This window comes from Molossus molossus, unplaced genomic scaffold (genome assembly GCF_014108415.1).
Source record: "Molossus molossus isolate mMolMol1 unplaced genomic scaffold, mMolMol1.p scaffold_m16_p_21, whole genome shotgun sequence".
Lineage (NCBI taxonomy): Eukaryota > Metazoa > Chordata > Mammalia > Chiroptera > Molossidae > Molossus > Molossus molossus.
The window spans coordinates 1700099-1712588 of NW_023425357.1; the positions used below are offsets into that span (position 1 = coordinate 1700099).

At 48.0% G+C, this 12490-nt stretch overlaps 1 protein-coding gene across 1 annotated transcript in view; it reads right to left on the reverse strand.

The window, feature by feature from the left end:
- Window positions 1-7550, reverse strand: part of LOC118638407 (zinc finger protein 582) — a 43817-nt gene extending 36267 nt beyond the window's left edge. The window contains exons 1-4 of the mRNA XM_036274212.1: window positions 7468-7550; window positions 6818-6944; window positions 6001-6096; window positions 830-2298 (exon numbers count right to left, since the gene is read on the reverse strand). Coding sequence (XP_036130105.1) covers window positions 977-2298; window positions 6001-6096; window positions 6818-6944; window positions 7468-7476 — 1554 coding nt within the window. The 5' untranslated portion in view covers window positions 7477-7550 and the 3' untranslated portion in view covers window positions 830-976. Of the gene's footprint in view, window positions 2299-6000; window positions 6097-6817; window positions 6945-7467 lie in introns of the transcript that reaches the window.
- Window positions 7551-12490: the final 4940 nt, after the last annotated feature.

The window sequence follows — 12490 nt, forward strand, 5'->3', positions numbered from 1 at the left end:
AACTCAGATTATAGTAAGATAACCACTTTCTACTTGATCATTTTGCATTAATTTGTTCTTTCATCACTGGAATGTTTGGTGTTCTCTTTTCTGGCTTCTGAAACAGTACATTTAGTGTATTTGAGTATAATCTTATAGGTTTTCATGTTTAGCACACATTTAAAGGCCATAAAAATTCCTCTGAGCAGACTTAGTTACATCTATCTCTTGGAATGTAAAAAACACTGTCATTCTTTTAAAAATTTATTTATTGATTTCAGAGAGGAAGGAAGAAACATGGTTTTGTTCCACTCATTTACACATTTATTGGGCAATTCTTGAGTGTGCCCTGACTGGGGATCGAACCCACACTCTTGGCTTAATCAGGACACTCCAACCAACTGAACTACCCTGCCAGGGCCTCTCATTGTCATTCTCTTCTTTGCCATTTATGGTAATTGCATGATTTCCTTGTCAACCCAAGAGTAATTTGGCTGTTTTTCTTTTCAGTTTCCAAGAAAATTAACTTTTGGTTATTGTTAAAATCATTACACAGTAGTTAGAAAAGGTGAATCAAGAATGTGTTAGAGACAAAATATTTTCCTTGCTTCGTTGACATAGTCTAAACCAGTGGTTCTCAACCTTCCTAATGCTGCGACCCTTTAATACAGTTCCTCATGTCGTATGTTGGCATATCTGCATGTGGGCAGACCCGCCTGGAGATGGATAGAGGAGCAGTGTTTGAGTTCCTAGATCATCAGAAATATGTGTTTTCCGATGGTCTTAGGCGACCCCTGTGAAAGGGTTGTTCAACCCCCAAAAGGGTCGTGACCCACAGGTTGAGAACCACTGGTCTAAACAATTTACAGACATAAAATTCTTCTTCAGTATTGAATTTATCAGTTGGAAGAAAGGCCAGCTCTGAATGAAGGCATTCTGACTTGTGTTACATTCTTCAAGTCTTTCTGCAAGATGAAAGGAGGAAGCTGTGATGAGCCTAAGCCAACGGGCTCTCCCCATTACTTCCATTTATATGGTTGCTTGCCAACATAAATTCTCTGATGATCAACAAGGGGTAAGTGCTGATGGAAGGCTTTTCTACATTTATTACATTCATCTGTGTTTCTCTACTTTGTATTCTCTGATGTTCCACAGTAGTTGGGCCATGATTGAAAGTCCTCCCACCTTCCTTATAGTCATAGGGCTTTTCCTCAGTATGAACAATCTGATGTTGAATCAGCTGTGAGCAGTGGCTGAAGGCCTTCCCACATGCCTTACATTCATAGGGTTTCTCACCCGTGTGGATTCTATAATGCACAGTAAGATGTGAGACCCGTTTGAAGGCCCTACCACACACTTTACACTGGTAGGGTTTCTCTCCAGTGTGAATTCTCTGGTGTTGCTTAAGTTGTGAGCTCACCCTAAATGCCTTCCCACAGGCCTTACATTCATAGGGCTTCTCACCGGTGTGAATTCTCTGATGCCGAATAAGAGTTGAGCCCTGATTGAAGGCCTTCCCGCAGTCCTTACATTCATAGAGCTTCTTGCCAGTATGAATAGTCTGATGTTGAATCAACTGAGACCGGTGACTAAAGGTCTTCCCACATTCCTTGCAGGCATATGGTTTCTCACCCGTATGAATTCTATAATGTACTTTAAGATGTGAAATCCGATTGAAGGCCTTCCCACACTCCTTACATTGATATGGCTTCTCTCCAGTATGAATTCGTTGATGTTCGATCAACTGGGAGCTCCGACTGAAGGCCTTGGCACAATCCTTACATTCATAAGGTTTCTCGCCAGTATGAACTCTCTGGTGTTGTATGAAATTTGAACCCGAATTGAAGGCCTTTCCACATTCCTTACATTCATAGGGTTTCTTGCCTGAATGAATATTCTCATGTTGAACTAGTCGTGAGCCGTATTTAAATGCCTTTCCACACTCCTTACATTTATAGGGCTTCTCACTAGGGTGACTTCCTTGATGGTTAATAAGGAAGTCCTCTGGCCAGAAGTCTCCCCTACATTCATTATAGTCATAAGATTTGTCTCCAGTATGGATTTTCTCATAGAAAGTAAGGGATGCTTGTGGGTTGAAAGGGGGCATTTCTGCAGGATTGATTATCATTTGACTCAAATGTCCATCTGGATTCCTCTGTTGTCTGTCAAACTGGCTGCTGCATTCCCAGTCATCTTGGCAACTTGAACACTCAAGACCGTAACTTGTAAGGCTTTCTGTTCTCTCCCACTGGGTTTGTTGTACTTCATAAACGGGCTGGTTTGGAGATAATATCTTAGTATCATACTTGGACTCCAAGACTATAAAAGAACAAAAGAGCAAGTATGTATTTTTTTTTCCTTTTGCAGAAAAAGAAACTTGTATAGTATAAATTGGAAAGTTTAGACTCAATACCTATAAGCTCCTGAATGTGGCTAAGCAATGATAAAATGGAAAAATAGCACAGAGAAAGAGGAAATACCACAAATGAGATTAGTGAGGTAATCAAGGAGGGTATAAGAGTAGTTCTTGGAAATGTCCTCCTTTTTTTTTTACTCCTCACCCGAGGATATGTTTCCACTGATTTAAGAGAGAGAGGAAGAGAGGGAAGCATCAATGTGATAAAGCAATATTGATCAGTTGCCTCTTGTACATGCCCCAACCAGGGATCAAACCTGCAACCTAGGTATGCACCCTGACTGGGTATTGATCCTGCAACCTTTGTATATTGGGACGATGCTCTAACCAACTGAGCTACCCAGGCAGGGCTCATGCACAGTATTTTAAAGTTAATTACTTAGCATTAGTAGTCACTGTTTTGGACAACCAATGAAACAATGTCTAAAAATCTTAAGCAGAGTTATAGCATTAAAATGTTTTGGTGCCCAGTCAGTGTGGCTCAGTGGTTTGAGCATCATCCCATGGACTGAGAGGTCCTGGTTCGATTCCCCGTTGGGGCATATGCCTGGGTTGTGGGCTCAATCCCCGGTGGGGGGCATGCAAGAGGCAGCTGATCAATGTATCTCTCTCACGTCAATGTTTCTGTCTCTCCCTTCCTCTCTAAAAAAAAAAAAAAATCAATAAAAACATATTTAAAAACAATGTTTTGGTTTCCTCATATGGAACCTTGAGGGATCTCAAATAGCCAAACAATCTCGAAAAGAGAACAAAATTGGAGGTCTCACACTTCCTGACTTCAAAACATATGACAAAGCTATAGTAATTAAAACAGTGTGGTACTGGCACAAAAGCAGACAAGTAGACCAACAGAACAAAACAGAGAGCCCAAAATAAACCCTCATATGCAGGATCTTTGACAAGGGTGCCAAGACCACACAATGAGGAAAAGACAGTCTTTTCAAACCTATGAGATACTAACTCATAGCCATGAGGATGGCCACTATTAAAAAAACAAAAGAAAAAGATTTGGCATGGCCCTGGCCAGTTTGGTTCAGCGGTTAGAGCATTGGCCCGCAGACCAGAGAGTCCCAGGTTCAGTTCCCGCTAAGGGCATGTGACTTGGTTGCAGTTTGTCCCTGGCCCCGGTTGGGGTCGTGTGGGTGGCAACCACTCACATCGATGTTCCTGTCTCTCTCTTCCTCCCTCTCTCCCTCCTGCTCTATCTGAAGATAAATGCAAAAAAAAAAAAAAAAAATGTCCTTGGATAAGGATAAAAAAAAAGACTTGGCATGGACGTGGAGAGATTGGAGAGCTTGTGCACTGCTGGTGGGAATGTAAAATGGTGCAGCCACTTTGGAAAACAGTATGGAGGTTCCTAAAAAAAATTAAATATAGAATCACCAGCTCTGCCTAGGTAGCTCAGTTGGTTAGAGCCTGGTCCTGATATGCCAAGGTTGTGGGTTCAATCCCCAGTCAGGGCACATACAAGAATCAACCAATGAATGCATAAATAAGTGGAACAACAAATTGATGTTTCTCTCTTTCTCTCAAACCAGTAAACAAAAATAAAAATATAAAGAGAACTACTACACAACCCAGCAATTCCACTTCTGAGTATTTATCCAAAAGAACTGAAAGTGGAATCTAAAAGAGAGACCTGCACCCCACGTTCATCACAACACTATTCATTGTAGCCAAGAGGTGGAAGCAGCCCAAGTGTCCATTGACAGATAAATGGATAAAAAACTGTGCATACAGCCTTAAAATGGAAGGAAACCCCATCACAAGCTATAACATGAATAGACCTTAAGTCTATGCTGAGTGAAGAGAAGCCAGACACAAAAGGCCACACACATTGTATGATTCCATTTATGTAAAACACCCACAATAAGCAAATCTGTAGGAACAGAAAGCAGATTAGTGGTTGTCAGGGTTTGGGAGACATGAGTAGTGACTGCTTGATGGGTACAGGGTTTCATATTGGAGAACTTTTCAGTATTACTCTTCACTTCTGACACTTCTGGCTACCAACTGTTGTCTGTTTATCCTCACACCAAGCAATTCTCCAATTACCTGGTGGATTTGGGCTGGGTGTCCTGAAATTTTAAGTCAATGTTGACACTACTTTTCTAGATAGAGTCAGACCCCACAGGTTAAGGGCTCAGTTGACAAGGCTGCCTCTTCCACCCACACTTCCGTGTGGATGAACCCACCACATCTGGGATGCTGAGTTCTTCGTTCACCATTTGAAATTCTCACACAATACATTCTACATTGTGAAAACTATTTATTGATATGTTTTTGGTATCATGTCACACTGTAACTCTGGTTTTCTTTTTTTTTTTCCTTTATTGATTTGAGAGAGAGGAAGGGAGAGGGAGAGAGAAAGAGAAAAACATCGATGTGAAAGGGACACATCGAGTACCTGCCACCCGCACAACCCAACCAGAGCAGGGGACAAACTGCAACCGAGTTACGTGCCCTTAGCGGGAACCGAACCCAGGTCTCTCTGGACTGCAGGCTGATGCTCTAACCGCTGAGCCAAACTGGCCAGGGCCAGTTTTCTTTTTTTAAATTTTATTTATTGATTTTGTGAGAGGAAGGGAGGAAGAAGGAACCCTGATGTGTTGTTCTACTTATATATGCATTCACTGCTTGATTCTTGCATGTTCCCTGACCAGTGTTCGAACCCACAACCTTGGCGTATCAGGATGATGCTCTAACTGAGCTACCTGGCCAGGGCATAACTTGGGTTTTCAATCAGGGAAGATTTTACCCTACCTGGGACATTTGGCAAGGTCTGGAGACGTTTTTTGGTGGTCACAACTGAGGGGAGGGATCTACTGGCCTCTAGTGAGTAGAGGCCAGGGAGGCTGCACAGGATGGCCCCCCACAGCAAAGAATTATCCTCCCTGAAATGTCAACACCGTTTGGCTTAAAAAATCACCCATCCAGAGCAGGGGTACCCCAAGCAGAGGGGACAGCAAGGACAAAAGCCCAGAGGCAGGAAGTTGCTGGCTGTGTCAAAGCTCGGTGTGAGCTACCACAGCAGAGGTGAGAAGCTGTGACATAGACCATATGGCCCACAAGCCTCAAATAGTTAATGTCTGGCCCTTGAAAGAAAATATCTGCCAACCCCTAAGTTAACGGGGCAGAAAAGAGGCTTGTGTGGCTGTGACCGAATGAGCAATCGGGAGGGTGACAGGGAAGGAAATCAAAGGGGAAGCAGGTCACACAGAGCAACACAGTCCCATAGAACCTTTTGTCACACTGAAAATGTTTCATTCTGTGTTATTCAATGTGGTAGCCGCTAGTTGCATATGGCCACCGTGCACCTGAGATGTGGCTAGGGCCACTGTGGAATGAAATTCTACATTTTGCTTAATTTTAGTTAAAATTTAAATTTGACCCTGTCCAGGAGGCTCTCTTGGTTAGAGTGCTGTCCTGACACACCAAGGTCGTCAAATGCTGCTGACAAGCCATAGAAGGTGATGACTGGCACCTGACCTCTGAGTTTGGCGACTTGGACGAACATTTTTCTACCTCAAACGGCCTGCTTTTTCGCTGACCAGCTGGATGGTTGTCTGTGGTGGCTTCCCTCTTCCCCCACATGCCTCACTCACCTGGGCACAGGCCTCCGGTTGCTGCCTCCTCCACACTCCAGGGCTCTTTGCCCTGCTCCAGGAAGGAGATCACATCAGGTTTGGAAATGGCAAGATCTGGATGCGAGAAAAAACATGACACCCCATTGTTGGGCCCAGAGTTTAGATCCAGGACCTAATCATCGAAGACAAGAGGTGGTTGCAGGAAGGGACAGGGGAAGACATAAGTTACCTGAGGGCTGAGGTCAATGTAGCTTTAGCCCATGGAGCTGCCCTTTAACCAAAATGACAAGGGTTCTGGCCAGTTTGGCTCAGTGGTTAGAGTGTTGGCCCACTGACTGAAAGGTTGAGGGTTTGATTCCTGGTCAAGGGCACGTACCTGGTTCGATCCATGGCCCAACTTGGGGCATGTGGGAGGCAAGCAATCAATGTATCTCTTTCTCTCTCTCCCCAACTCCCTCCATCCCTTCCACTCTCTCTAAAAATCAATGGAAAAAATTTCCTTGGCCCGGCTGCTATGACTCAGTGGATTGAGAGTTGTTGCATGCACTGAGCGGTTGCTGGTTCAATTCTGGGTCAGGGCACATGCCCAGCGTGTGGGCTCCATCCCCAGTAGGGGGCGTGCAGGAGACAGCCAATCGATGTCTCTCTCTTCTAAATATTCCCCTCTCTCTCTCCCCTCTCCCTTCCTCTCCATCTAAAAGATCAATAAAAATATTTTAAAATGTATATATATATCCTCGGGTGAGAATAAACAACAACAACAACAAAAATTTGACATGGAAGGAACACCTATGCCCAAGGGTACTGTCCAAACTACCAGACCAGGTGCCCTTACCCAGTGAGAGCAGGTTGCTGTAGGTCTCCAACATAACGTCTCTGTACAGATCCCTCTGAGCGGGTGCCAGCCACTCCCATTCTTCTTGGGAGAAGACTATGGCGACATCCCTGAACAGGTCTGACCCCTGCAACAATGGTCAGGTGTGTTACATGCATACATCACAGACACGGCTCTGGGACGGATGAGAAGAAATGGAAGAGGTCTCTGCAGGAATGGGAAGTTCTGGTAGAAAAGAAGGCTGGGGCTGGAGGACTCTGGAGTGAGCAGATGACAGGAGAACATGGGTGTGAGTCAAATGTTCTTGAATGTTCCTTTTTACTACACACCAACGCTCTGGTACACAGATTTGGGACAAAAATTAAAATCCAGCTAGCTAAATGGAATTTTTCCAATTGTGACTTACTCTGACCTTAGCACATGCTAAATTCCCCATGTGAGACCTAGAATTTCTACTTGTATGGGATCAAATAAAAATAAACCCAAACCGACAACTTTTGATAGAAGAGGAAAATGGGAGAGGACATTAGCTGCCTGGTCCTTTTGCTCCTGAAAATGGGAAGCTCTGAGAACTACTCTTGGAAGGAGACCAGGTGGGAAGGAAGTTTCAGGATAAGGAAAGAAAGTATTTACATGATTTAAAAACTCACGATGGACATGGCTTTTAGAACTTCATGGGCTGAGGGGTCCTCCTCCGGCTCCTCTCTTGGGGAAGGGCAGAGTTCTGAGACGGCAGAGCTGGGGGAGGAAAACAGCAAACATGAGACCAGGTTTGCCTCACAGCTCCTAGGACGCCACAATTACAAGTCCCCATCCCGTTAATCCCACTGACCAACAAATTAGAGGAAGTTGGGACACACTGTGGCCCCCATCCAACTCCAAGAATCCCAGCTTTAGTTGTTGCAAGGATATAGGGAACTAGTGGCCTTTCTCCCCCATCTCCCCTAAATACCCAGAGAAATCCACCTTGTCATGATGCAAATCTGAGATGGGGTTGCTCAGACCTGGTCCAGTGACTGAGACCCCATAGTGTCCCAAGGACAAGGAAGGCTGTCCTCAGGCCAGAGGAAGCACAAAGAGGCGGCCTGACCCAGATCAGCCCAGCCAAGAATAAAGTCTTCCTAGAACCAGACCATTTAACTCTCTCATGTCCACCATGTAACACCTTTAGAGGTCTCTCTGGCACTTTTCCCAACTTCCAAATTCAGTAAGAGCCCACAGTCTTACTTAAGGCCGAGTGGATACCACTTTGTGGACCCTGCCCTGAATCAACAGTTGGGGTGCAGTTGCAGGGGCAAGTTACATGGAACAGGTCCGGTGCTCCATTATCAGCACATAAATTGGCCTCTGCACAAACATAACAGTGTGCGAAGCTGAGTGTACAATATTTGCTGGAAAATAGAACTGAAAATTAGTACATAACAGCCCACAAGTGGGCAGGTGGTTGAATCAACCTGGCCCCAGCCAACTGACAATGAATGACATTTGCAGCTGGACCCTTTGTACATCACAACATTCAGCAAAAGAAGTCAAACCCACCCACTTACAAATACGGGGGGGGGGGGGGGGGCGGGAGGGGGGCGGAATAAAACCTAAAAAATTGGAATGAAAACGTCCAAGTGTTAAGAGTGATATCATTTGTTTATAAAGTTTAGGGCAGTGCCATCACAGGACAAATTTTTTTTAAAACAAATATTTAATTGTAAGTAATGTATAAATGAGACAATTATAAATATTCCTTGATATTGTGTAACATAATTTTTTCCTCCCTATGACCACTGTTTTAGTATTACCTATAATATTACCTGTAACATTTTATCACTGTGGCCCAGGATTTCCTCACCCCTTTCCCCACTGTTGGACACAGATTTTGAACAAAATTCTCTAAAATGTTCCCAAGTGTAAGTTTCTGCTTCTAAATCTCTTGGGGGTCTTACAACTCTGTGAATGTCATGGAACAAGACTTGGCCCCAGATTATTAAGAAAAAAAAGGCATGCGTAAGAATGAATGGAAAACACGGGGTTGAGACCCCTCCAAACCCACCTAAAGGGTCCGTGGATCCGGGTTATGATCCGAGAAGCAGAAAGGGGGCGCCAGTGGGGCGCGTGCCACGAGGGCCGATGGGAAATGTAGTCCAGAGCCCGGGAAGCCGCAGACCGACGCTAGGGAGAGACGTTCCGGTTCTTCCCAGGCCCGAGACCCGTCCGGTCGCGGCGCCCGCTCCCGCACGGACCCCGGAGGACCCGGAAAGGTCCGGAGCCCTTCACCTGGTGCCTCCTCAGGTCCAGGTGCCACCGTGGCTGCGCCCCCCCGCAGCGCCAGATGACCTTCCTCCTCGGTACCGGCGGACTCGCCGCCTGGAGCCGGAAGATGGCGCAGACGCACAAAGCCGAGCCGGTGCCGCGTTGCGATTGGGCCAGCGCCGCAGTGTTATCTGGGAAACGTAGTCTTTGGTTGTAAAGGACGTGGCCGAGCCTTAAGGCCGGGTCTCGCGATGTTTCGTAGTGGGCGGGATCTGGGCTCGCGTGCGCGCGTGAGCGCCGTCGAGGGACACGACGGAGCGTATTCTGTTACTAGGATTGTTGTATGAAGGTCTGTGTGTGGGAAGCGCTGTTTGCGTGCGAGCGTCTCTCTAACTGCTGGTGCGTGAGTGTGTGAGTGCCCGTGACTGCGTGTGCGGTGCTTTTTGTGACGGTGTATGTCGTGTTTGGTTCTGACCCGGTCGGTGATTGGGACCGTTCAACGCTTGTATGTGACTCAGTAAAAGGATGTTTGTGTGAGAAATTGTCTCATCCATTCAGTCACCATTTCCGTGGAGCAGCCATTGTACCAGAGGGTTTGGAGGGAAGAAAAAGCCCAAGACTTTATTTGATAACCAGTTTTAAACATGATATCTACGTTGCAATAAATGTAGATTGTGAATGGGAATGCAAAATCGGCAAAATGTCTTCAACGAGACGACAAGGAGTTACCTGTTATGGGGTGACATCTCGGCCAAGTCCCCTACCACCACCGGCAGTTCAACTTGTGTCTGTGGAAGCATGGGAGGCCCTGGACTGTATACATCCTGACAGCAGCGCGGTCCCCTGTGGTTAGGGGTCCCATGTCCTGGATGCCAGGCAGGTCCTGTTATGACTGGTCTCTGAAGGAGGAAAACTTCCCTGTCCAAGGTGGTGCATTTTGTTCTGGAGCCACGTCCAGAGTCCCCCTTGGAAATAGACAAGTGGAGTATGGGTATCTTGTGCCAAAAAAGGAAATGCCTAATAAAAAAATAAAAAAAAGGATTTCCTGCTTCCAACTATGAAGATGTAATTGTACTAAACTTGCCGTCACGCTCTAAACAAACAAACAAAAAAACTAGATGATGTGAAAGGAACCAGCCTTTTCAGACGTTGGACAACTGGTAGTGCAAGACATTGATCCCCGAGAGAAGGGAAAGAAAGGAGATCCTGCTATTGCAGTGGCTTTCTCTCTGAAGACATATTCAGGACCTCAAAGCAGAGAGGAGGAACCAAGGCAGAGCATTGATGTCAGTTGATACAAACAATACAGTCTGGGGAAACAAGTTGACTGGAAATTGTGGGGCAGAGTGTGGAAAGAAGGCCTTAGTACCTGTGGGTGGAGGAAATGCCTCTGCTTTCTGAGTGGTGGGTGATCTAATGTGAATCTTGGAGAAAGTATCTTCAGAGACAGAAGACATGATGTCACAGAGGCCATGAAGCCCCATGGAAACAGCCAAAGAAACTCTGGACTCTGGACTAGGACCTAGAGGAGATGGGGTACGATGGTGCTCATAGAAGGTCACCCGGCCATTCCAGCCTTGTGCAGGGCCAGACATTTTCAAGAAACGACTACAGGAGATGGAATTAACATCAGGGTTGCTAGTCAGCCCTGTAGGCGGAGCATCGGGCATTTCCATGACCTAACTGGGATTTGAGTTGGACCACAAAGCCATAATGAGGCTGAAAGTGAGGAACCTGAGGTCCAAGAGTAAGGAAGGGTTGTTCGTGGCCAGCCAGTATGACCAGACCAGACTCAGATCTCGGGCCCATAAACTGGCCTGTCTTCTTTCCTTGTCCTGACTTGTGGGGCTCAATTACATTTCTCAGAAGTGATTGTGCCTCTGGGCCAGTCTTCTCCCTCTTCCACTGAATGTCCACCTCAGACCTAATCTAGGAACAGGATGGTGGCAGAATTGGAGTGAGAATGTCAGCTAAATGGGGAAGGGGGTATTTTTGCGTGTTGACAGTGCCTAGCACACAGAGGCGCTCAATAAATGGCTTCGAAGACAGGAAGGAGAAGGGGGGAAAAAACCCACCAAAAAACAGAAAAAGAAAAGCAAGAAATTCCAGACAACCTGAAGCTTAATCACTCCCACACGCCCCCGGAGTCCTCGCCCAGACGCCTTGCCCGCGCTGGGCCCGGAACCCCACCAGGCACGCCCACTGCGCTTGCGCTTCCCAGCCGGCCTACCACGCGCGCCCTGCGCGTGCACCGGGCCTGGCCGTCTTCGGCCCCTCTAGCATGCTGCGCCTGCGCAGTCCGAGCCGGCGGCCTAGGCCTGGGCGGGACTCGGCGGGGAGGCGGTGCGACAGCCGGCCTGAGAGGGCTGAGGACGGGGGCGGTGCCCGTGTAGAGGAGGAGGCGGGACCACCTAGGCGCCCCGGCGAGCAGTCCCAGGATGCTCTGCGCCGCGTCCGGTCCTGGACTCCATTTCCCAGCGACCAGTGCGGCCGGCGCCGGCTGCCCATCCAAGCGCCGCGGCCCCTTTGTGAGTCCGCCGGTGGGCCTCGAGATCGAGTCCCCGGCCCGGCCCGCGGGGATGCTGGGCCCCCGGCCTCGGCCCACTCGCAGCGAGGAGGCGGTGAGCAGCCCCGGCGGGCGCGTGTGTGAACACAGTGGGACCGGGTGCGACCGTGTGTGAGTGTACGACGGCATCACCGTGTGTGAGGCCGTGTCACCGGGAGGCCGTGTGATGAGAAGGTGTGTGACAGTGAGACCGTGTGCACGGAGCTCGACCCCGTGTGTGTGGCTGGGAGAACGTATGTGATCACGTCTGTGACAATGCGTGGGCAACTGTGCGCCTGCGCGTGCGGTCGAGCGAGACTGCGTAAGATCGTGTGGCCTGGGGACTGAGTGTGACCCAGTGGCCTTGTGTGACACCGACGGGAGGGCAGGCTCCAGGGCGGGGCGTGTCCATGGGCTGCCAGGGGAGCTGCCCGCTGGAGGGCCTGTGGTTTGTGTGGCGGGGGAGGCCGGCGCTCCAGGGAGATGAAGGGAGCAGAGATGGACATTCAGCAGAGAAGACGGGGTGGGGGAGGAGGAGACACAGAGGAGCCCCAGCCTTAGGCCTGGACAGCAGAAGACCAGCCTGCTGGACCTTGGTCCCCTCTGGTGCAAAAGGTCTTCCCATCTCTCTCCTACTCCGTCCTAGTGAGGACGGAAGAGGAACAGGAAAGGGAGACCTACTGTGTGCTGTTCCTGAAAATGGAGGAATGACTGAAACAGACTGATCACAAAGGTTGTCCAGGCCCTGTGCTCAGTGCTTTCCGTGGATCCTCTCATGACCCTGCCAACAGCTGATAGGGAGTCACTGCCATTTTTCTCATGAGGGAACTGAGGTTTGGAGTGGTTCCCTAACTCTAGGGAGGTTGTAGAGCTAACGAGCGTTG